Source organism: Papio anubis, chromosome 17, assembly GCF_008728515.1.
Source record: "Papio anubis isolate 15944 chromosome 17, Panubis1.0, whole genome shotgun sequence".
In the NCBI taxonomy this organism is placed as follows: domain Eukaryota; kingdom Metazoa; phylum Chordata; class Mammalia; order Primates; family Cercopithecidae; genus Papio; species Papio anubis.
The window spans coordinates 42,102,873-42,127,476 of record NC_044992.1 but is presented as its reverse complement, the minus strand read 5'-3'; the positions used below and the strand labels follow the sequence as shown (position 1 = coordinate 42,127,476).

Here is a 24,604-nt window from a genome sequence, read left to right as displayed (position 1 = left end):
CCCAGCCTTTCTCGAGCTCCGCCCGTTTCTCCAAGACCGGCCCCCTGCAGCCTGAAGCCCCACCCCCGGGACATCCAGCTCCGCTCCTTCCCTTCCCCAGTACGGCAGCCAAGCTCAATTCCACGGTGGGAGATTAACCAGGTGGAGACCTGGGATTTCGCTCTGGGACCCCCGGTCACAACCCTCACCGCCGTGCCGCCTGTCTCTTTTCTTCCCCAGGCCCGCCCAGAGCTGAGCTCCGCCCTCCGGCTGCGGCCCAAATCAGGGGTCGTGGACAAAGGATGCGTGGGGCCTGCGGCGCTACGCCAGGACCCCGCGCCGAATACTCTGATTCTTCGGGCTCTCTCCAAGGGAGTCCCAAAGACCCCAATGGCCAATAGGAAAGTGGGTTCGGTCTGGGCAGCAGTCTGATTGGCTCCAGCCTTCGGAAGCGGACCCAGGGGCAAGGGGAGGAGAGAGGGGCGGTCCTAGATTTTGGGGTGGGAATCGGATTCCAGCTGTGGTTCTCTCCCGGCGCTCCCGCCCGCACTGCCACGGCGGACCGCCAATGGACGCGCGGTTCGGGGCCGGCGGCGTCCGGCGATTGGCTGCGGGGCTGTCTGGGGGCGGGGCCGAGGCTTGAAGTTGGAGTGAGGGATCCAGCTGTGGTGTGCGCCGGGCTCCTCGCCGCCGCTTTCGCTCGCTCGCTCCGCGTCTCGGCCGGAGGAGGAGGCAGTGGCGCCGGCGACAGCTACGGCAGCGGCAGCCACCGCGGCGGCTGCGGCGGCGGCATCTCCGCCTCCACTCCCGCCCCGGACTGCCCCCCACCGTCTCCCCGCCCCTCCCGGACCGTGAGCCCGCCGCGGGGCGGGGGAAGGAGCCGCCCCCACCCCCTCCAAGCCCACCCCTAAAGAGATCCCTCCTCCCCTCCCCCGCCGCCTGGCGCGGAGCCGGGACGATGCTGACCCCTTAGATCCGGCTCCAGCTGCGCCGCGGGAAGAGGGGGTGCCCTTCCCCGGACCCCCGCCCTTCGCCGCTGCCCCCCTTTTCGCTCGCTCTCTCGGGGCCGCTTCGCCGAAGGTAGCGCCGAATCCGGCAACCGGAGCCTGGGCGCGAAGCGAAGAAGCCGGAACAAAGTGAGGGGGAGCCGGCCGGCTGGCCCGGGGAGCCCCAGGGGCGCAGGGGAAGCGGGACTTGCGCCGGGCGGGGTTTCCCTGCGCCCCGGCGCCCCGCGGGCAGCATGCCCCTGCGGGCAGGGGGAGCTGGACTGAACTGGCCCTCCCGGGGGCTCAGCTTGCGCCCTAGAGCCCCCCAGATGTGCCCCCGCCGGGGCTCCCGGGTTGCGTGAGGACACCTCCTCGGAGGGGAGCCGCTTGCCCCTCTCCGGACCGCCCGGGGCCCCGGCTGGCCAGAGGATGGACGAGGAGGAGGATGGAGCGGGCGCAGAGGAGTCGGGACAGCCCCGGAGCTTCATGCGGCTCAACGACCTGTCGGGGGCCGGGGGCCGGCCGGGGCCGGGGTCAGCAGAAAAGGACCCGGGCAGCGCGGACTCCGAGGCGGAGGGACTGCCGTACCCGGCGCTGGCCCCGGTGGTTTTCTTCTACTTGAGCCAGGACAGCCGCCCGCGGAGCTGGTGTCTCCGCACGGTCTGTAACCCATATCCTTCGGGGCACGACGGCCAGGCGCGGGGTCGGAAGGGGGACGGGCCGCACCACTGGGGGTCGGGGGTAAGAGGATCCACCGCCAGGTGAGTCGGAGAAGTGAGCCTGGAGGGTGGGCGGATGAGAGGGGGACTGCCAGGGAGGGGAGGGGGCACCAGAGTGGGAGCGGAGACGCGAGCAGGTCTCGTCGGTAACCCGGGCTTACCCCACCTCCTTACACACATCTCAGTCCTCCTGGGTGGGGGGTGGAATCCAGGCCAGGAGAAGAGAACTGTGCCCCGCTGGCTCGCAGCTGGATGCCCTCCAGATGTGGGCAGGGGAGGGTCGTCATCCTCCAGATGTGGGAAGCTTCGGGAGCCTGGGAGCTGTACTCTGCCCGCGCCGGTTAGCGAGCTGGGTTTGGGTTTGGTTTCCGAGTTTGGTGTGGAGGGGGAGAGGCGGTGGGGAGGAAGCTGCGGGGACGGAGGAGGGGGGACCGCAATCTCCTGGGTTTCCCTCCTTCCCCCGCCCCAAAGTTTGCGGCGGATTCTAGGGTCTGATCCCCTAACCTAGTCCTTGAGGCTGAGGTTTTTACTGACACAGAGGGAGATGTTGGGGGGGCGGGGACCAGGTCCTGGCCCACCTCACCCCCCACCTCGCGGGTTGGAGGCACAACAAGGAGATTCCGGCGGCGGCTGATGTCAGGGGCGCAGAATGAGAACAAGATGTGGTGGAGGGGAGCTATCTGCCCCCAGAGCTGGGAGTGGAACCCCTTTCCGCTAGAGCCCAGTGCCGCGAGTGCCTCCTTCTACCCGATCTCCATTCGATGCAGGATGCTTAAGGTTGGGTTGGGGAGTTTTGTGCTGGATTTTTCTTGTGGAGGGAAAGACGGTGGCAAGAGCTTTTTTAGCAAGTGGGGGATGGGATTAAGCTGGTCCAGGTTACTCCTCTCCTTTCACAAATAAAGAGTGCTCCTGCAGACCAGGTATGGGGGACTGCAGGCCTGCGAAAGTATTGGGGGGACCGTAATACTGTGAGTGTGTTGACTAAGGAGGACTCGGGTCTACCACCCCAGTGTAGACTCCGCAGATAGATTTGGGGAATGCAAGCCCCACATTCCAGGGAGATGGATTTAGCACTGCCCCCTGTCTGCCCAGGCTGGAGTGGTAGGGGAGACCCCAGCCTGGTCAGCCCCTAGCACAAAGCACCACTTGATAGATGCCTGGCCCCAGGCTCCCTGGTGTGTCCTGCCACCGGGGGAAGGAAAGGTGGAGGGGAGGTGTTGCTGCAGTCCCAGGTCTGGACAGCTTCTCTGGGCTCCTTCCTTCCAGCTCAGAGGTTCTTATAGACCCAGGGTGGGAGACCCCAGGTCTCCCCTGTAGCCCCTGTGAGCCTAGCCGGGACTCTGCTTTGAGGAAGGGGGGGGGGAGTGGGAAGGTTGGTGCCGCCCTCACTCTCTGCAGCTCTGCTGCCTCTAGTGCGCAAAGCAGGGATGAGCTTATGGCCCCTCCACCCCCATCCTCTACACCTTGTGGGTCTTTGGGAAGCTCCCCTCATCACACCCTCTCCTCATCCCCTGCCCCTTCTTCCATTCTCTCTGAGCTGCAGAAAGAGAGGTGCAGGCCTCAGAGGTCTGTGTTCCTGCTGAATAGGCACAATCTTGAGGTTTGAGCCCCCACCCCCAGGCCCCTTTCTCCAAGGCAGGGACGGAGATGGAGAACTGATACGGCTGGAAAGGATGGGTTCTGAGCAACTCTCCTCTCTGCCCCTAACCATTTACCCCTTCCACGAATGGGAAAAAGCATCAACCTCTATGTCCTCCTTCTCAAGGGTCCCAGGGGAGGTAGAGAGAGCTCTTCTCTCCCCTCTCCCTGAAAACAGACCTCTAGGCTAGCATCTCTTCTCGCCTGCCCTATCTCCAGGTGCTAGTGGAGGGTCTGGAGGCAGACTCCTTCACTGAGGGGTCTGGACGGGGGCAAGCGTTGAGGCCTGGCATGGGAGAAGAGAGGTAAGAGGACAGCACTCACCTTGGGAGTTGGGGAGCAGCTTCCCCCAGGGGAGTGGTAGTCTGAGGTGTGGGGCATCAGCGTTACTAGGTCTGGAGAAGCCTGGATTGGCTGAGGATGGGTTGAGAACAATTTTTTGGCAGGGGACTGCCTAAGCTTTGCCCCTCACCACTGCCATCCTACCCAAGTACCAGGAGACACCTGTATTTTTGCTGCCAGAGGGGCTTTGAATTGCCTCCTGGGCCTCCCTCTTTCTCTTTGTGGTATCTGTGACTCCCCCCAGGCTTCAGGAGGGTTCATCTACACCTCTGAGCCTGAGAAACATAAGGACACTCCCCTCCACCCCCCAACTAACTGAAGCTAGTTAGGCTTTTCTTGGCACATTCTACTTCTTGGCCTCGCCTTTTTAAGAGACCAGGTTTCCTAGAGAGGAGATCTAGACCCAGGTAGGAAGTGTGTGTGTGTGTGTGTGTGTGCGCGCGCGCGCGTGTGTGTCTGTGTGTGTGTGTGTGTGTTGAGAAGAGAGAACAGCAAAAGGTACAGAAGTGCAAGCTTTGGTGTGGAGAGCAGGGGTGCTGGCAGACAGTCACCCCTGCCTCAGATCGGAGGCCTTTCCAATATGTGTTCCTGCGAGTGTGAGGGAGTGCGCTCCCCTTTCGGGGAGGAGTTCCTCCGCATTCCCTCTCTGGCTGTTGTGTCACATCTGGAAGTTTGTGTAGGAGTTTCTCCAAGCTCAGAGCCCAGCACAGCTTTTTCTCATTTGGAAATCACAGGCTGGCATTTGGGATGCCGAGAGAGGGGGAGTGGGAGGGGGGCCAGAGGGGGAGAGGGGAGCCTGCCAGGAGTTGGGGGAGGGGGGGGGAGGCCTGAACGGCAGGAGCCCTAATGGCTTCCAGAAGTGAGTGTGAGTGAGTGCCTGTGCGTCACTCTGTGTGTCTGAGTGTGTCCCTCTAGAGGGGTGGGGGAACAGGAGTTTCTGGAGCCTTCCTTGCCACACTGTCCCAGTGCCCCAAGTCTGCCTATTTCTCTTACCTAGGGAGAATTCTCCATTTCTGTCCTCAGAGGAAATGGTGGGGGGAGCGTTCTTTCTGTCTCTTCATCAATTCCTTCCTCCAATTTAATTTCCAAACCCTAAGCTCGCCAGAGGAGATTCTGGGGAGAAGGGCTGGGGCAGGAGAATTGAATGGGATTGAGGGGGGCCAAATCACCCCTTGGCATGCTTTCTGCCCCAGGCCCACTTTCCTTCTGGGTCACACACACACTCATTCCCACCCGCTCCGCTCCGCCGCTCTGTTGGGGGACTCCCCATCACCCGTAGTGCCAGTTGGAACCATTCCTGGGATTACCCCCACCACACAGCCCCCCCTCACCCTCGCCTGCTCCCGCCCAGCACTCACCCCGCCCTGCCTGCCTCAGCCAGGATGGCGACAGACACAACTGCTCACACGGAGACATGCGCACGCGCGCGCGCGCACACACACACAGACACATACACACACAGAGTCACAGACGTTTGAATCAGATTTCTGGCCTATTTCCCCTCCCAAAGATTCCAGCGGGCCGCCTCTCTTGTGTCTCTGTGTCTCATGGCTCTGTCTCTGGGTGGAGCCGGCTGCCTTTCTGTGAGCTTCAGTTTTCAGTTCAGCTGGAAGCCTCTCTCCCCCTACACCCACACACTGAAGCGTGGTGGGGGGGAACCACAGGGAAATGGGCTTGTAGGAATGGCAGGGGGGGGTTCTGCTGGGGGAATCCCCCTTTGAGCTTTGGAGCAGGGCGGAGCCCCTACATCCCCTGTTACCCTGAGGGGTTGCCGAATCCGATAGACACCAGCCTCTCTGTGGGATGGGTAAGGCAAGGACCTAGCCCGCTACCTCCTCACTAGAATGCCAGGACTCCTGGGTCCAGGCCCATTTTCTCCTCACTGTTCCTTAGTCTCACATTTCCAGTCTCCTGGGTGGGAATGGGGCAACTGGAGGGCCTGCTTCCCTTTCAGCTCATGCCCAGAGCCCCTGTGCCCCTAGAGGTGTCCCGGCCACCCCCCTCCTCTCCCTGCTTTGCTCACCCTTGTGGCTGCCAGGCTAAGCAACGGCTCTATCTAGATAAAGCCCCACAGAGAGGACTCATTTGTGGAGATAACATGCTCTAGTTCTCTCTCCCACGAGGGAGGAAAGGAGGAGGGATGGAAGTGGGGTTCCTCTCTCTGCCGTTTCCTTTTTCTCTGCTTTTGATGGTGGGTTGTGGGGAGAAGAAAGATCCTCCCCTCTCCTACCCCCTCTTTGGGATCCACTCCAGCCCGGACAGTCACCATAGCAACAGTAGACATGTGACTGCACAGGTCTCTCATAGTCACTATGGCAACCAGTGTCCCCCGTTCCCTTGGTTACCATGGGGATCTGTCACATGGTTCCCCCCAACCTGATAACCTGTGGGTCTCCCTGATTCTCCTCCCCTGCATAAGGACAAGATAACAGCCTCAGTAAAGGGAGATCATGTGAGAGGGGTCTCTTTAATTACCATGACAACAAATCCACACCACCTGGTGACACATCCTCCTGTCGTTATGGCAACAGAAGAACATCACACAGTGACATACTGCCAGGTTCCCAAGGAAACGAGCCCTATCTGAGAAGGGTGAAAGACCCCCTCCCCCATTAATTATTCCTCTATTCAGATTGTCCCAAATTGTCATGTACCTTGGTCTCTTCCCTGTCCGTTTATGCTTACCTGTCGTGGAAGGAGAGCTGTACAGGGTGGGCAGGATGTTACCTGGAAGTAGGCTGAATTGCCAAGGGACCCTTAAGAAGGGGCTGCCATGGTCCAGAGCTGTGCATGAGGTTATCTGGGGGCAGACTCTGCCTGTAAGAGGCCTCCAGTCTGAGCCTGAGTAAGGTGGGGACAGAAAGAGTGGCAGCTCCTCTGTGGAGGTCACTTCTGTACCTTCCTCCACAGTTATAAGCAGTTCACCTCTATCAAGGGAAACAAGGCAGGAAAACCTGAATGGGGAGACACATCTGGCTTCTAGGCAAAGAGATTGATTGATTGGTTGATTCATTCATTCATTCGTTCAGTCTTCCCAGGTATGGATCATCTGCTCCGTGCCAGGCACTACAGCAAGCTCTGTAGGGGATATAAAGACGTATCGGAATGCCCCTGCCTATCAGGAGCCCCAGCTCAGCAGGGGAGGTTGACAAGTGCACAGATGACTAATATGGTGGAACTGTGCCATTAGAGGGGTCCAATTAGATGTCCTGGGAGCCCCTCTTCCTCAGAGATCTGCCCCTCCACATAGAGACATTCGCTCACATGGGCTCCTTCCAGACCCCCCTTTCCCTGCAGAGGAGAGGAGGGGACCTGCGTGGGGAAAGCAGACCAGTTCTTGAGGGTAATGGGGTATTTCCCTTTCCAAATGATGGCTCCCTTCCTGTCCCCCTTTTTCCAGGGTGACCCCTGGCTGACCCCCATTCTGGGGAGAGATCCACTGCACTCTGGCTCCACTCAGAAAAACAATTTCATGGAAACAGAGCACTTTTTATTTCCTCCCTCCCACCTACTTGCCCCCAAAAACCTAGAACTTTTTTAAAAAACAAAAAAACCCTCTTATTCTTGTAAGGAGGTGGGGGTTAGGGAAACCACAGTGCCTTAGGACTCTCGGTACCACAGACAGGTGGCGAGCAGGGATGTGAGTCTAGGGGAAAGGGGCCTGGGTGGTGGAGAAGAGAAGGGGTAGGGCTGTCAGGGGTTTGAGGGAGTCATGGGCTGTGGGGGAGGGCATGTGGCTTGGGAGTCAGAAGAGATGGCCTGTGGCTGGGACCAGCTGGGAGGAAGGTCCGTAGGTTCCTGAACATTCCTGCTGGCCTCTTCATGCCTGGCCGAAGCCTTCTCATTCCAGAAGCAAGATTCCACCTGCTCTGGGCCCTACACAGTCTGACTTGGTGGGTCACGCCAGGAGCTGCCACAATACCTCCCCCATCCCCATTCCCCTGGGGGGTCTCTGGTCTCCTTTCCCCAATCTCCTGCTCTCTGATCTTTTCTAGCGTCTTTACTCTTCCCCACCCTTCTCATATTTTCCTTAAAGAAAATAGGATACTTGGTCATTTAACTGCGAGTCCAGTGCCTGGAACCTTCTAAGGTCCAGAGGCCGTTTTGTACATTCTCCTGCTGATGGGCTGGAAATGAGTCACTCCATAGAATCCACTGTGTGGAAAGACCCAGGGTTTAGAAAGAACCCCTCCCTCCCGCTTGCTGTTTTGGCTAGTCTGGGCTGGAAGCCACAAGCAGGTGTGATGGTGGCAATGGCCTCTTGGGGGAGGGGGTAGACATTGTCCACTCTGCATGGCTTGGGAGCTATGCCCGGCATGGTGCCTGACACATAATGGGTCCTCAATATTTAAATGTGTGAATGTGCCTAGTGGTCATTTGAGGGTGTTGAGAGGTTGGGAGGCTGGTGGTGGAAGAGGGAGCCCCGGGCTCTGGTGCTGTAGCAAGGGGGACTGCAGCTGTGGACGTCTACCTTCCACCTAGTGCCAGGGCGGTCATGACAGGCAGTTCTGCCTGCCTGAGCAGCTATGGTGTACAGAGGAAACTATCATAGATCAGGAGCTTGGAAACCACCGTCTCATCCTGGCTTCTCGGGTGACCTTCGGCATATGACTTTGGCATTCCTGGGCCTCAACTTCCTTGAGTTCTGGGGAAGAAAATGATCTAGCCCGGATACTTCAGAGGGCTGTTGTGAGCATCAACTGTGGCATTGTGTGAAAGTGCTTGGTAAACTGTAAGGCAGGCATAATCCGACTTTAGGTTTGTATAACACATTCATATACAGTATCTCATTTGCTTCTCACATCTACCCTGTGAGGTAGGGAGAATAGGATTCAGATTCTGCAGCAAACTCATGGTGTCTGGCATTTCCACAGGCATGATCGATTTATTCCTCAAATGACTTGTGCAAATAGTCAGGGTATTTGTGGCTTGTCTTCCTTTACAGATGAGGAAGCTGGGTCCAGAGAGGTGAGATGACCAAGGTGGGATTCCCCTTCTCTGATGGGGAGCCTGGGCCCGGGGGCTGGTCTGACGTGTAGGTCAGGTCCCTGGCACCACACCTGCTTAGCCTCAGATGGAGCTAGGAGGTAAACGAGGAGGAGGTGTTAGGGCAGGGCAGGGGGCTGGCCTCAGCTCCAGCCTTGGCCAGCTGTTTCCTTGACTGCCCGTACCTGGTTTGAGCGTATCAGCATGTTGGTCATCCTTCTCAACTGCGTGACCCTGGGCATGTTCCGGCCGTGCGAGGACATCGCCTGTGACTCCCAGCGCTGCCGGATCCTGCAGGTGAGTGTGTGTGTGTGTGTGTGTGTGTTGGGGGGTTGGCCCCTCCTAATCTTAATACCCCTTACTCCTCTGCAAGAGGCCCTGACCCAACTGGTGGGGGCTAGGGTGGGACTAAAGGGTATTCCCTCACCCACTTCTCAGTTTCAGCCACCTCTTGTCCCCACATTAGGCCTTTGATGACTTCATCTTTGCCTTCTTCGCCGTGGAGATGGTGGTGAAGATGGTGGCCTTGGGCATCTTTGGGAAAAAGTGTTACCTGGGAGACACTTGGAACCGGCTTGACTTTTTCATCGTCATTGCAGGGTGAGGGCCTGGGCTGGGGTGGGAAAGCAATGGATCAGATCAGTCCCTTCCCCAGGTTCAGGGCTCTGGGCCTTTGACCTCCCAGCTCCAGCCCAGTTACAGCACCACTTTCTCCCTGGGCTGTCTCCTGAGGATCTGAGGCTGCCCTGCCTCTAGCACTGTAGCCTATATTCTAAATTTCAAGGCCCTCTTCCTAATTCTGCCCCCTTCTCTGATGGGCAGTCTGTCCTTGTCTCAGGGGTAGCCTTGCCCCCCAGACAGAGAGCCGGATCTTCACGGTCCCTTGGTGAAGGAGAAAAAGGACTCAGAGGTCGTCCTGCTGCCCTTAAAGCAGGATTCCTCATTGACCTCTTTTGACCCCACTGTGGCCTCAGACTCAAAGGGCCTCCCTTTGGGCCCCTCCCTGCAGGATGTTGGAGTACTCGCTGGACCTGCAGAACGTCAGCTTCTCAGCTGTCAGGACAGTCCGTGTGCTGCGACCGCTCAGGGCCATTAACCGGGTGCCCAGTGAGTGACCCCTCAGCCCTCAGCCCCTGAAGAGAGCCCCAGGAGGAAATGTGGAAATCTCAGACCCCACCTGTACCACTGTGTCCTCACCTGACCCCTCACAGGCCCCGTCAGAGAAGGGCTTAGCGGGGAGCTGGGGTTGCTGGAACAAAATGGAACTCTGACTGTGGCACTATGGGAGTTACCTGGGAAGACCCCGCCTCATTTTAGCCTGGCTTTAGGTCAGAGTCTCAGAAACATCTCAGATGACCCTTTCCCTTCAGCTAGATGACCACTCTCCCTGGGAGGATAGAGGTGTGGGGACTGGAGAGGCTGACAGGCAAGGAGTGGATGCAAGGTGCTAATGGCCTTTTCTAGCCAGAACAGCCTCTCATACAATCTGGTTCTTGCTGGTGAGACATGCTGGCCACGCTGAACATGACTTCTCTCAAGACAAGGCCACTCCATGTCTCACCCTCCGCCTCTGTCCCCTTCCTCCTTCCCACCGCCTTCCAACCCGTTGCAGCAACTGCCGGGCCCATTATCTAAATTAAACTGCATTGGTTTCTGGAGCCAGCCAGGCTTTGGCAGCTCTGGTTCCCCCTACATCCTGCCCCCTCCATTTGCTCAGGCCCCTTTGCAACTCCCCAACCTACACAAGCTGCAGATGGTCCCTGCTGTGGTCCTAGGAGTGGGGTGGTTGGCGGGGAACGCATGTTTCTGGGGCTCAGTGCCTGGTTGTGTACCTGATGCAGCAGCCCCCTGTGCTCTGTGTGTGTGTGTGTGTGTGTGTGTATGTGTGAGTGTGATGTTGCTGCTGCCCCTGGGAGGGCAGAGCTGTTGAATGTGTCCTCTGGGGCTCGGGGTGTGTTGGTGTTAACAGGAGCTCCAGAAGAGGGGCATGCCTTGCCTCCTCTCCCGCCCCAGGTGATGGCTGGCAGATTTATAGGCCTCTGTCTAACCACCGGTGTAATTCCCTTAATACAAACCCTAAGGAATTGATCTCAGTTGGAGCACAGAGAAGCTGAAGGGGGATGGGGTAGGAGGAGGGGGAGGGAGTGAGAAGACTGGGCTGGCAGGGGCGGGGCTGGGCACTGCAGTCACCAAGAGGGTTAATTAGCTGCTGCTTAGCAGCTTTTGCCCTGGAGGGGGCAGGGGGCCATAGATAGCACTTTGGGGGTGAAGCCAGCCATTAGAGATCTGTCTGCTTGATGAGGGCTTGGCAAACTGGGGGCTGGTTCAGACCATTTGGGCCGATTGGGTTCTAGACCTGGAATGCAGTGAGAGGGCAGTAACCCTAATAGGGCTTTTGAGGAGGGGGTTTCAGTGGCTTTCCCTGTGGAGGGGGTTGTAAATGGATGGACTTCTGAGAAGACAGTATTGTGTCTCTTCAGGTCCTGATTTGGGGATCTGGACCACACAGGGAGTAGATTCAGGGCAGCGGGACTCAGAGCCATAGTGACGCACAGTGCATCTTGGCCCCAGCCTAGGAGCTGGCTCTCAAAATGAGATTCCTGCCCACTGTCATTCCTCCTGGAGTTCACTGCCTCAGTTTCCCTAATGACTCTGGTGGTGATAACTTAGAAAGATCAAGTGACTGTGCCTGTTGAGAGAAGGAAGTAGGTAGGGAGTGTGCGTGTGAGTGTGTGCGGGTGTGGGTGTGTGTTGGAGAGGGATTCGGAAGCCCAAAGCCTGGGTTCAAGTTCCGGCACCTACACTTAGCAGCTGTGTGATACTGGGTGAGTCAAGTCATTCCTCTGAGCTTCAGACTTCTCATCTGTAAATTGGGAGTGACATTATCCACATGTGATGATGTTGGGAGAGTTAGGAGGGGCCACAATTTCCCTAGCTCACTGTCAGTGGTACTGTGCAGATTACTATGGGCAAGCCACAAGGGGAAGTGGGTCGGGGTAAGGGGCTGCAGAGGCTATCTGGGGAGTCAGAGGTGTCTGTTGGTCTCCCCTCCAGCTTGAGCCGGGCCGTCTCAGCCTCAGAGTCCCTGGTGGGGCCCCTCCAGGAGTGCTGCCGGGCCGTGGCAGTCAGCCTAGCCCGGCCAGCCTGGTGTCCCCAGCGTGGCTTCTGCCCCCACAGGCATGCGCATCCTTGTCACGTTGTTGCTGGACACACTGCCCATGCTGGGCAACGTCCTGCTGCTCTGCTTCTTCGTCTTCTTCATCTTTGGCATCGTCGGCGTCCAGCTGTGGGCAGGGCTGCTTCGGAATCGATGCTTCCTACCTGAGAATTTTAGCCTGTGAGTGGTGGACAGGGTCTGGGAGGACCTGGGAGTGGTTGTGGGGCTGGGGCACCCCCCACCAGTTCCTCACTTCTGGTTGCTACCGACATATCTGTTCTAACATCTGAGACATATCTGGTTCTCGAACTTGGCTACCCATTGGAACCACCTGGGGAGTTTTAAAAAGTACTGATGCCTGGGTGCCACCTCCAGAGATTCTGATTTCGTTGGTCTGGGGCTCAGCTTGGATGCAGAGATTTTTTAAACCCCTCCAGTGATCCTAATGTGCAGCAAAATTTGAAAACCACTATTCTAGTATGTGACCTTCCAACATCCTAAGTCTGGAGTCTCCCCACTCAGGCCTCATGCTCCTGGTGCCCACAAATCCCTGCCCTGCCCAGTCCCTTCCCCATTCTTGGTTCTGCCCTGCTTACCCTGTGTGCCTCGAGCACTCTTGCCATCTCTCTCTTCCTGGGCCCTCTCCCTGGAGAGCCCACTCCCCAGCCTCACCCCTGTTCCCCTTCCCATCCTGCAGCCCCCTAAGCGTGGACCTGGAGCGCTATTACCAGACAGAGAATGAGGATGAGAGCCCCTTCATCTGCTCCCAGCCACGCGAGAACGGCATGCGGTCCTGCAGAAGCGTGCCCACGTTGCGTGGGGAGGGGGGCGGTGGCCCACCTTGTGGTCTGGACTATGAGGCCTACAACAGCTCCAGCAATACCACCTGTGTCAACTGGAACCAGTACTACACCAACTGCTCAGCGGGGGAGCACAACCCCTTCAAGGGCGCCATCAACTTTGACAACATTGGCTATGCCTGGATCGCCATCTTCCAGGTGGGGCAGCCTGGGCCCCGGGAGATTCCCCAGAACACCAGCCCCAGGACACAGCCCAGGATCGGAGTGGTCGCTCTCAGGGTTGGGGTGGGGGTTAAGGCCTCTGGAGGAGACTGGAGGAGGATTTGGTGGGCCCATAGTCAGCCTGCCCCTCTGCACCCCCTAGGTCATCACACTGGAGGGCTGGGTCGACATCATGTACTTTGTGATGGATGCTCATTCCTTCTACAATTTCATCTACTTCATCCTCCTCATCATCGTGAGTGACTCCTCAGATCCCCGTGGGGATGGGCGATCCTGGGGACACCCGTGGGAGCAGTCCAGAGAGGGGATAGTTTGTTCTGTCTGAAGTTTTCAGCTCTCAGGGCAAGTCCTGTACAGAGGGTATCTGTCATGTAGTAGGAGGGACACCAGATGCGGAGTCAGGAAGAAATTCAAGGTCAAGGAGGGACTTACTGCTACTGGAACCTTAGGCAAGTCATTCCTCTTGAGGCCCCCAGCACTGCTCTGGACCTCTGTTTCTTCATGGGTGAAATGAATGGTTCTCACCCTGAGATGATATCACCTCCCCTAGAGGGCACTTGGGAATGGGAAAGGGTGATTCTGGTTTTGATTTTTTTTAATAGCTTTATTGAGACATAACTCGCATATCATTCAATTCATCCCTTTAAATGAATCCAGTGGTTTTTTTTTTAGCATGTTCGCAGAGTTCTGTTTTTCATAAGGACAAGGGGAGTGCAATTGGCAACTTGTTACTGGGGGAGGGGAGAGAAGCTAAACATCCTGAAATGCTTGCAAATAAAGAATTATTCCACCCAAAGTTCTGATCAGTGATCAATTGGTGTTAAATGCTGCCTGATCTCTTATTCCTGCCAGTTCAGAAATTGCAAGACTTTAGGAAGGCAGAAGACGGAGGCAAAAGCAGCAATATTTAATAGTTTTAATCACTACCATTCATAGTTAATAACTTCATCGCTACCACTTTGAGCCAATATTTACTGAGCACTTACTATGCACCAGCCCCTGATCTAAGCACTTTCAATGTGCTGGTGCATTTAATCCTCACCATAATCCTCTCCATTTTACAGATGAGGAAACCGACGTTTCCTCATTTATCTGACCCTACCAGGCGCTTTGCCTATGCTGTGTATTAATCTCCAAGAGTGGGGCATCACTGCTGACGTATGCTGTAACATCTGCTGCCTGTTTAATCCTCGTCGTCCCCTGTGAGGTGCCAGGGTAGGGATTGTGGTCCCCATCTCTTAAATGAGAACTTGGCGCCCCAGAGGGTGGGTCACTGGGCCAAAATCACACAGAAAGTAAGTGGCTGGGGCTAAGAATTCAGTCCCAGGCTAACGACTCCACATTCAGCGTTTCTTCCATGTCACCAAGAGGCCAGCGACAGAGCCAGACAGAGGGACAGATATTGGGAGAAAGAGATTAAGAAAGATTAAGATCTACTCAGGACCTAGGACTAGCTCCAGAGAGAGAAGAACACAAAATGAGGCAGCTCCTGGTGAGTGAGAGACAGAGGGTAGGCCCTGAGAAAGAGCAAGTCCCCAAGGCCACCCCCTCCTGCCTGCGTAACTTCCCCTGGTGCGGAAGAGTGGGCAGGCTTGGGGCGAAGCCTGGCTGGAGGCCCGTTCCCATCCCTGGCCACCACCTCAAGGGGCGAGGCCAGTGCTTCAGGGAAGTGGGGTCTTCTCACCATGTGGCCCCCCCACCCCACTCCCTTTCCCTCGTGGGCTTGGTAGAGGGGGGGAGGAAGCAGACAGGGAGATAAGGGGCCTAGTTTCCACCCTCCCACACACCCCCTGAAAAATCTTTCCTAACAGCGCTCTGGAATCACACTAGTGAAGCTAATTATCATAATTACTAGGACACGATCTAGAAAAAAAAAATCTGCTTTGTCACCATAAATATTCATTTCCTTCATTCGGGATTGTTATCCAAGCAATGGCCATTCCAGAGTTCTGGGGAAACTGAGGCATGGATATGGGGACTGGGGGAGTGTGAGCAAGTCAGGTGGCAGCTTGACGGGTCTGTAGGGTCAAGGGTTCAACCCCTCCCCCATCTGAGGGAGGGGGGCACAGGGAAAACGGGGACAGATGAGGCCAATGGTCCCTGTTTTCAGATGAGGATACGTGGTCCCATTGCTAAGGGTCTCTCCCAAAGTCACACAGCTAGAATTGGGGCTAGAAGTAGGAGTCTTGTAAATGATGTTTTTGCCAAGATCTCAAGGCTCAATATAATTTGAAAACCCCGTGTCCCTAATATTGCATTCATTTCCACAGCATTTGCTACTCCTAATGGAAATTGCAGAAGGGTGCTGCGTCTCTGCAGGTGTGTGTGTTTAGGGACAGGGAATTTGAGAGATTGCAGGATAACACCATGTTCAATAGCAACATCTTGGAATTTCATAGAGCTTGGTTCCAGTCTTAGCCTTGCTCTGAATTAGCTGAGTGATCTTGGGCAAATGCTTTGACCTCTCTGGGCCTCGGTTTCCTTACCTGTCTGATGGAGATTACAACAGCATCACCTCCTGAGGCTGTCTTAAAAATAAAATGAGATAATGCTTGGAAAATAACTGAGCGTGGTGCCTAGCGCATAGGAATTCCTCTGTATGTGGTGGCTGGCATTGTGATTCACTTTTCTTCAGGACGTCTCCTCTTCCTGTCCCCACCCCTACAGGTGGGCTCCTTCTTCATGATCAACCTGTGCCTGGTGGTGATTGCCACGCAGTTCTCAGAGACCAAGCAGAGGGAAAGCCAGCTGATGCGGGAGCAGCGTGTGCGGTTCCTGTCCAACGCCAGCACCCTGGCTAGCTTCTCTGAGCCCGGCAGCTGCTATGAGGAGCTGCTCAAGTACCTGGTGTACATCCTTCGTAAGGCAGCCCGCAGGCTGGCTCAGGTCTCTCGGGCAGCAGGTGTGCGGGCTGGGCTGCTCAGCAGCCCAGCACCCCTTGGGGGCCAGGAGACCCAGCCCAGCAGCAGCTGCTCTCGCTCTCACCGCCGCCTGTCCGTCCACCACCTGGTGCACCACCACCACCACCATCATCACCACTACCACCTGGGCAATGGAACGCTCAGGGTCCCCCGGGCCAGCCCAGAGATCCAGGACAGGGATGCCAATGGGTCCCGCCGGCTCATGCTGCCACCACCCTCGACGCCTGCCCTCTCCGGGGGCCCCCCAGGTGGCGCAGAGTCTGTGCACAGCTTCTACCATGCCGACTGCCACTTAGAGCCAGTCCGCTGCCAGGCACCCCGTCCCAGGTCCCCATCTGAGGCATCCGGCAGGACTGTGGGCAGCGGGAAGGTGTATCCCACCGTGCACACCAGCCCTCCACCGGAGACGCTGAAAGAGAAGGCACTAGTAGAGGTGGCTGCCAGCTCTGGGCCCGCAACCCTCACCAGCCTCAACATCCCACCTGGGCCCTACAGCTCCATGCACAAGCTGCTGGAGACACAGAGTACAGGTGACAGCTCTTGGGGGAGGTGTGTGGGTGCCCTTGTCTGGGAATCAGGTGGCGTCCCAGAGGGGACTAGGGGTCTGGAGTCAGAGGGACCAGGGCTCATATTCTCATGCTGCCTCTCATTGCTTAGGCACCTTCAACCAGTCACATCCCTGCTTTGAGCTCGAATTTTCTCATCTGCTAAAGTGGAAATCATAATTCCTACATCGTAATAGCAGTAACTATCATGTAATAAGCACCTGCTTCGTGCTGTTTGCAATAATGTCTAGCAACTGTTGCACAACGCAATGGCTGTGTGCCTGTCACATGCTTTGCAGGCAAAATCCCATTGGATCCTCTCTACCCATTAGGTGATAGCCTTTCTTAGCATCCTCATTGTGTGGATGAGAACCAGGAGGCTTGGAGAGGTTGCTTGACTCACCCAAGGCTGTGCTGTTGGTGAGGGGCGGACTCGGGGCGCACACTCAGGACTCCCCGTTGTGAGGCTCAGAGAGGAAATGGTGTGTGACTGTGCCCAGCTTCATGCCCCACTGGCTAAACCTGAGTCTCATTGCCTCCGCACGGGGAGACCCAGTTCAGGGAGCTGCTTGTCTGATGGGTGAAACTCCCAGTGTCGTGGGGGCAGTGAGACACATAGGGACGTCGGGCTCTCCCCAGCAGACAGGTTCACTGTAGCTGCAGCCCACGGCCTGTGTTTCAGGAAGGATGTGGCACGTGGGGAGCAGCGGGATATTCGTGGGGATGTTACGTGGGAATGTGGGCTGGGACCAGAAGGTGCTATCACAGAACCCAGAGCGAAAGGTTTCTATGCCAGCTCCTCCACTACCCTGCCACGGGACGTGGGCCAGTCACATGCACCCACAATTTTATTTCCTCCTGTGTAAAAGGCAAGGCTGGGCCCATGATTACTGTCAGTGGGTGCTTACTGACTCCCTCCTGTGTGCAGATGCAGTCAAGGGGGAAATGTTGCTGAGAGCCCCCCCGGGGCCAGCTGGGGGCCTCCATATCCATGCTTTACCTGGTAGTCTCTGAGGTTCTCATATTCTGTGAGCAAAGCTGGATTTCAAGGGACATTAATGTCTCAGGCTAGGTCCCTGAGTGTGTGTGCATGAGTGCATCTAGTATGCATGTATGTGTCTGTGTCCGTGAAGGGGTCAAGTGTGTGTGTGTGCATGTGTGCATGCATGTGTCTGATGTTTATATGCATATGTAGGCACATGTGCTTGATGTGTGTAGGTGCATGTGCGATATGAAACTCTTTGGTGTGTGTGCATGCACATGTGTGCATGTGTCTGGCATATGTGTCATGTGTGAATGTGTTTGTGCACACATGTGTTGGTATGTGCATGTATGTGTGCCCATGTGGTGGTGTGCAAATAGTATGAGTGTGTACACAAGTGTGTGCACCTGGAGCACGTGTGCAGGTGCACGTGTCTGGTGTGGGTGTGTGTGCAAGTGCACGTGTGTGGGCGTGTCTTAAGGATCCCTTGGAAAGTGCTGCTCAGAGCAGTGTTTTGCAGGCCTGGCTTCTGGGAAGGGGAAGGGGAGTGAGGCTCCTTGCTGAAGTCGCCTAGGATATAGGAGCTGTCCAGGATCTCAGAGGACATCCAGGCCACCTCTCTGAGCCCCAGGACACTCAGCAGTGACTGCCAATGAAGTGCTATTGACATCAGGGCATCTTGTGGGTCAGGACTGCCCACCTTGCAGGACATTCTACACCCCTGGCCCACTAAGTGCCTGGCACCCCATCACTGTAACAACCCCAGACTCCCTGACACATTTTACACTTACTTGAAGGGCAGGGTAGCCCCAGGTATGAGACTCTGGAGCCTCTCACCTGTACTCTTCTGTTCCAGGTGCCTGCCAAAGCTCTTGCAAGATCTCCAGCCCTTGCTTGAAGGCAGACAGTGGAGCCTCTGGTCCAGACAGCTGCCCCTACTGTGCCCGGGCGGGGGCAGGGGAGGTAGAGCTCGCCGACCGTGAAATGCCTGACTCAGACAGCGAGGCGGTTTATGAGTTCACACAGGATGCCCAGCACAGTGACCTCCGGGACCCCCACAGCCGGCGGCCACGGAGCCTAGGCCCAGATGCAGAGCCCAGCTCTGTGCTGGCCTTCTGGAGGCTAATCTGTGACACCTTCCGAAAGATTGTGGACAGCAAGTACTTTGGCCGGGGGATCATGATTGCCATCCTGGTCAATACACTCAGCATGGGCATCGAATACCATGAGCAGGTAGGGGTGTGGCAGAGGCAGGGCTCCTGCCAGCTGCTTTTCGTCTGGGGCTGGGGCCTTCTACCTCCCTCCGCACCCCTCCTCCTGTGCTCTGCTTCCTCTCCATGCTGCTAGCCCGCCTGGCAGGGAGGAGGGGAGGTGGGTGATGGAGCAATGCATGGAGATTCTCTAGAGGGAATGTTTAAAGTCTCTGAGTATGGAGGTCACCCTGGGCAGGCCACAGGGTATGTTCTACCCGGGAAGGCTTCTCAGAGGAGCCTGGCTTTGAAGGATGTGAACAAGTGGTGAGCGTCAGCATGTGGGGAGAGGCACGTCCCTGGGAGAGGTTTGGGTCTTTGGAGAAGGTATAGTGGGGAGTGGGGGTGTTGGAGGTTCCCTGGCATCCATCTGACCCACTAAGTCTGGGTGTGACTGATTGGAGGCAGGAGGGGCCATGTGAACGGGGTGCAGAGGGGAGGGTGGGTGCCTGCGCCTGGGTGGAATGAAGGCCTGTTGGGGTCAGGGAGGGAGGCTGTCCTTCCTGGCCTCCCGTCTGGGAGCCATGCTGTGAACCAGGGCAGCTTAGGGTGGATGAGAGTGCCCAGCATGGCAAGAGGATTGAAACCATCGCGTTTGAGGAATCGTTCTAAGAACCGGGATGTTTAGTGAGGAGGAGAGAGGGCTCAGCAGGGACAGGCAAGCTGTCTTCAAATATTTGAAGGGCTGTCATGTGGAAAAGGAAGCAGGCTTGTTTTGTGGGGCTGATGGCTGCAAGCAGTAGGATCTGGGCTGAGGGGGAGGAGGCTTTGCTAACCCTTAGAGCTATGCAGAGACAGAAAGGGTAGCCTGGGGGACCCCACTGATCCCCCACCATGAGCTGAGGCTGCATGCTTGTTGGGGGTCCAAGCAGGCACCATGGGTCCTCACAACTAGGTTTGGCTCCCTCTTCCACAGGGTTCTTTCCAGAAGTCGCTCCCCCTCCCCCAAGTCTGGCCTTCCAGGTCACCCCCGTGGCTGATTCTTGGAAAAGGAGAGAGGCTGGCAAGCAGGTGCTGCAGTTCATGGTCTGCCCAGGCTCTGCTCGCCTGGGTATTCTGGCTTCCCTGGGGCAGTAGGGAGGCACTGGGCCTTCAGAACCCAACCTTCCCTGGTTTGGAATGAAGGTCATGCACCTCCCCACCTCCACACCCTCCCAATCGGGAGCAGAGGTGGAGGAGACCAGAGGTGTGGAGTGGCTCCTACACCAGCACAGTACTCTGTGGAAGGGGCATCTCGAGCAGGTGGTACAGGCAGGGTGGTACAGGCATGCTGGGAGGTCTGGGTTGAGGCTGAGGGGCACAGGTCAAGCTGGGTCTGGAGCAGACTGTGAGGTGTTCGCTTTTCTGGGGGATTCGAAGCCCCCCCCACCCCAATGAACTCTGCACCTGCAATATTTCGAGCACCCAGCTTTTACCCAAGACTGCCTGACCTGGCCAGGTGCACCCCTCCCCATCACCATCACCGCACATTGGCGTCCCTTCCTCTAGCCTCCACAGTGCCCCCTCCAAGTAGCCATGAGGTGGAGAGAGCCTGGGACCCTGGCTGCAGTGCCAGCGGGTGGGTGCGCATAACACCACGATGGGCATGTTGTGTCTGGGCTGCGTGGGTGTGGTTGTGTGTGCACATGCCCACTCTGCTCGCCTCCCAGGGAGAGGTGCTCCACTCTGCCAGATTGGTGGTGGTGGGGAGTGGGCAGCATTTTCTGCTTCCAGGACCCAGGTGGTGACAGCCCCTAACCTCCCATTACTCAGGCTCCTTTCCCTCACCCCTTTTCTGGCCATGGTCAGGTGCCCCTCCCTCAGGGGGCACCTCCCCAAGTGCCCTCTCCCTACCCCTGGGGGATGCACCCAGCAGTCCCTGCCCAGCTGATGCTGCTGGTGGAGGTTTTCATTGCACTGGGAAGAAGCTGAGTCACACAGACCCAGGGCAGATGAAGCCTCGGCAAGAGGGCTTTCAGTTAAACGTGAAGAAGGACGCCCCTTTGGAGAGGAGGCAGCAGCCATCAGTCAGGGCTGCCTGCACCATCTCCTTGCTCAGGTTCCTGAGGAAGGGCGGGGACAGCCCAGGGCTCCTAAGTCCTCAGCAGCGCGGAGGCCTCACTCAGTGGCAGCAGTGTCTGCTCCAGGGAGGGTTTTGTCCCCATACCTGGTTGCTGAGGGCCCCATGGGGGTGAGTGGGAGTCCCCAGCAGGCTGGGCAGATGACTGACAGCTGCCCAGCGGGTTCAGGGGTGCGGAGAGTAAGAAGTCCCAGAAGCTGCCATGGCCCTGTGCTTGCAGGCACTGCGGCGTGAACGTCCCGCCATCTGGGCCCCGGAGCCTGAGCATGCTGGGGGCGGGGGGTTGCCAGGGAAGGCAGCGAGGAGATGTGGGGGGCTGAGACAGAAACACAGAGTGGGCACAGAGAGGGAGACAGAGACACACGGGGGGATGGACACGCAGAGGGAGACAGAGGAGGCTGATGCGGGCGAGACAGAGGCACAGAGGGCAAGATGGAGACGGGGGAGGAGGGCAGGGAAGAGAGACACGCAGGCAGCGGATAAAGGATGTGGAGGCAGAGATGAGCCACAGCAGAGATAGACAGAGACAAATGGAGCCACAGAGACACATGGGGAGACAGAGACACAGAGAGGGAGTTGAAGACAGAGACTGAGTCCCAGATGCAAATGAGGACAGAGATGGGGTGGGATGGGGAGACAGAGACTCCCCTGGAGCTGGCTGCGTGAGGTGCCGCTGTGTGGAGGGAGAGCAGCTGCTGACAGAGGAGGCTCATGGCTTCCCTGCGGTGCCCTTAATGAGGCAATTGTGTCCATTGATCCTGGAATCGATCAGATTTGGGGGGCCCTGGAGAGGGTGTTGCTGGTGCTTCGCCAGAGGAGCCCCTGCCCTCCCTCCCGGCTATCACCGCTGCCCTCTGCAGACCCTGTTCTCTCCCACCATCCCCTGGCTGACTCCTCATTCACTTTTCCTGTCCCCCCAACCTGTGCTACCCCACCATCCTCCTGACTGAGGAAGCACCTATATGTCATACGCTGCTCCACCCGGGGCTGGCCCCATGCTATCTTCTCTCTCCTGCTTCCTCCACCCCTTAACCACCAGCTGGAGGAGAACTGGCAGGATTGGTTTGTCCAGAGGGCTGGTAAGGAGGACAAGAACCCAGGAGACTGAGGAGAGAGCAAGAAAATGACTTGATGTTGAAGTGTGATCTGATATGGGGCCAGCCTACATGTGTGCCCCATCCGCTCAGGGCGGTACATGGAGCCCAGAACCTTTTTCCAATTCATCCTTTTGCACTGGGGTTGGACCTAAGCAGTGATTTACTGGTAAATGTTTAACAACCAGCCCTCCTAAAATAATGAAGTCCTGATCTGTGGCATTTGCCAATTTCCATGGTGTAAAGGCTCCCACCATAGCTGGTTTTAAGCTACCAACACGATTCCACTGAATGTGGGGTTGGGAAGAGACGTGGACAATTGGTCCTCCCAAGCCAGTGAGAAACAGCTCCAGCACACCACTGGGCTCAAGGCACTGTCCTTCTTTTTAAAGAGGTCACAACAAGTAAACAGTCATATTTACTTGATGTGGCACATGCTCAGAGAGGGATGCATGGAGGAGGAGCCCTTAACCCAGACTGGAGAAGGAATTCAGGGAGGGCTCCATGTAGGAGATGACCTCTGGGCTGAGTTTGAAGGAAGAGGAGGACATAGCCAGTGAAGGTGGAGGGTAGGGCACAGTATGAGGGCTCCTGCAGTGGTCCAGGCAGTTCATACTACATCTTCATCCCTGGAAATGGAGAGCAGAGGGCTGGGGAGAGCTGGCTGGAAGCTGGATCTGCAGGACTCAATCAGCTGGAAATGTGGGTTGAGAGGAGGCAGCAAGGATGACACCCAGGTTTCTACCTGGGGTAGGAGCAATGTGGCTTGAGCAGATGTGGGCTGGGGGACACGTTGCATACAAGGTGCCTGCAAGCCATCCTGACCATATCCAGCAGACTGTTAGAGCTCAGAAAAGAGGTTGCCTTCTCCTCTGTGTCTCACCTGGGTCTGCACTGGGGCCAGACCTCTCCAGGAAGAGGGGAGAGTGCACGAGTGGGGCCTTGGAGACACAGGAGCTTCCTAACATCTCCTTCCTGGCTCTGGGTCATGGTGGGGTGGGGGACAGGTGCTAGTCTCATGTTCTAGAAGAGGGACAACAGCATGTGGGGAGAGGGGAGCTACATGTAGCCCAGTGGTCTCCTGGGCCGTAGACAGGGAGAGGAGGGGGAGGGTCCAGGGTAGACGGCCTTGCAGGCTGAGAGAGGACAGGGCAGGTGATGACTCTGCTCATTGCTCACACTCTGGGGCCGTCCTGTCACTCCAGATACATGTCCAGAGAGGGTTTCTATTTATAAGTGAGTGAGGTTGGCTGTTCAAGGCGAGAGAAGCTGGGGGTGGGGCAGGGGGAGGTGGTCCAGATATGCTAAGTATTAACTTTGAAGGAGGTCATAGACTCCTTTTCAGTTCTGCTGAAGGCTGGGGATCCTCTCCCCAGAAAATACCCACATGCATGGACACCCTAAATGTGGCCTTTGAGGGCAAAGGTTTATGGACACCTCCCACCCCAGCCAGTCCCTTGGTCTCCAGATAGAGGAGCCCTGGCTGAAGAGCTGGGGCTGAGGACGGAGCAGAGCTTTGGGGGATGATCCTTTACAGCTGACTGGCCCCAGACATTCAAAGGCTATCTGGTGTGGGAGGGAGAGGGGCATTGTTTTGGAGATGTCTGCTAAGGTGTTCTCTCGTTCTTTTAGGCATCCCCTGGCTCCACGCTCTCTCAGTTCCACAAACAAGGGGAGCATATCCTGTGCACAGCACACTAGAATAGAACACTAGAATATCGGGGGGTTGAGAGCTGAGCCAGAAACACCCAAGAAATGTAGGTTCTGGTGGAAAAGTCATTCTGTTTCATGGATGATTATGCCAAATGCCGCAAGAGAGGCTTCAGGGGACAAAGGAGAGCTGCTCAACCCCAGCTGTCCTTTGGAAGGGTTTCACGAAGTTGGTGGCTTTTGAATGGAGCCTCGAAAGATGAACGGAATTGACAGTGGCTTGGGTGGTGGAGGTAGGGGGAGGTGGGAGATGGAGGGGTGGGTAGGAGCGGAGAGATCTAGGTGGAGAGATTAGGGCACATGCACAGGGTGGCACTGGATGCTCTGAAGGACAGTCAGGTTTTCCTCCCTGCCCTGGCCCCGAGTTGTCTGAGCAGGGATTGATGTTAGCCCAGCGGGGCTGAAGGAAGCCGGTGCTTCCCATAGGTGCAGGCTGGGTGGGGGAGGGCCTGGAGGCTATTTCTGTTGTTCAGATCAGAGGCAAAGAGGGCCCCAAGTAAGGCCATAGCTATAGGAACAAGGGGGTGTGGGTAGGACGCAATTTCATTGGCAGGTTCTCTGGGCCAGGGCACCTTAGTGTCTGGAGGGATGAAGGGCGGGCAAGAATCCTAGAGAACCCAAAGTTTCTAAGGCAGAATCCTGATCATGATGGCGCCGCCCGGGAAGGAGCAGGTTTGGGAGAGGAGGTGAGAGGGTTTGTTTTGGATGCGCTGAGTTTGAGATGGCTGTGGGCCATCCTGGGAGGGAGATCAGGCAGGCTCTGGATCTCTGGATGAGAAGCCAGGAGCTTGGAGAGATTGTTTAGTGTCGTCTACACCCCAGTGACAGCCAGAGAGGTAGGAGTGGGGGTGCTGGTGGAGGGAGCAGGCTTAGACTGAACTCTGAGGAATGCTGGCCTGAGGGAAGAGAGGCGGTGAAAGGAGCACTGGGAGGGGGAGGAGGTGGTTGCTCAGGGTCGGGGAAGCCAAGGGAGGCTGGGCTTGCAGCGGGAGGGGCCGGTCTAGGCTCAGCTGCTGCCGAGGCATCCACTAAGAGGAGGGCTGGGAAGAGGGTCCCTGGACAGAGCTGGAGCTGTGGGGCCCAGAGTTCAGAACTGAATGGGTCTCGAGTCCCACAGAAGCTTTCTGCTTTTAGGCAAGGGAGAAGGAGATTGAAGAAGTGATGGATGCAGGCATAACTGATAGGCCAGGGCCCAGGGAAGCCTGGGGGGTGGG

The 24,604-nt window shown here is 57.0% G+C and overlaps 1 protein-coding gene across 12 annotated transcripts in view; it reads left to right on the top strand.

The window, feature by feature from the left end:
* Positions 1 to 654: 654 nt before the first annotated feature.
* The window catches only part of CACNA1G (calcium voltage-gated channel subunit alpha1 G), a 68,946-nt gene continuing 44,996 nt past the window's right edge, over positions 655 to 24,604 (top strand). For 7 of the 12 annotated variants that reach the window (XM_031657556.1, XM_031657555.1, XM_031657553.1 and 4 more), the window contains exons 1-9: positions 655 to 1,636; positions 8,836 to 8,947; positions 9,117 to 9,250; positions 9,660 to 9,757; positions 11,828 to 11,987; positions 12,505 to 12,805; positions 12,972 to 13,064; positions 15,497 to 16,280; positions 18,134 to 18,510. In XM_031657556.1, coding sequence (XP_031513416.1) covers positions 1,395 to 1,636; positions 8,836 to 8,947; positions 9,117 to 9,250; positions 9,660 to 9,757; positions 11,828 to 11,987; positions 12,505 to 12,805; positions 12,972 to 13,064; positions 15,497 to 16,280; positions 18,134 to 18,510 — 2,301 coding nt within the window. In that variant the 5' untranslated portion in view covers positions 655 to 1,394. The remainder of the gene's footprint in view (positions 1,637 to 8,835; positions 8,948 to 9,116; positions 9,251 to 9,659; positions 9,758 to 11,827; positions 11,988 to 12,504; positions 12,806 to 12,971; positions 13,065 to 15,496; positions 16,281 to 18,133; positions 18,511 to 24,604) is intronic. The other 5 variants (XM_017950562.3, XM_017950560.3, XM_017950559.3 and 2 more) reach the window with 2 other exon arrangements.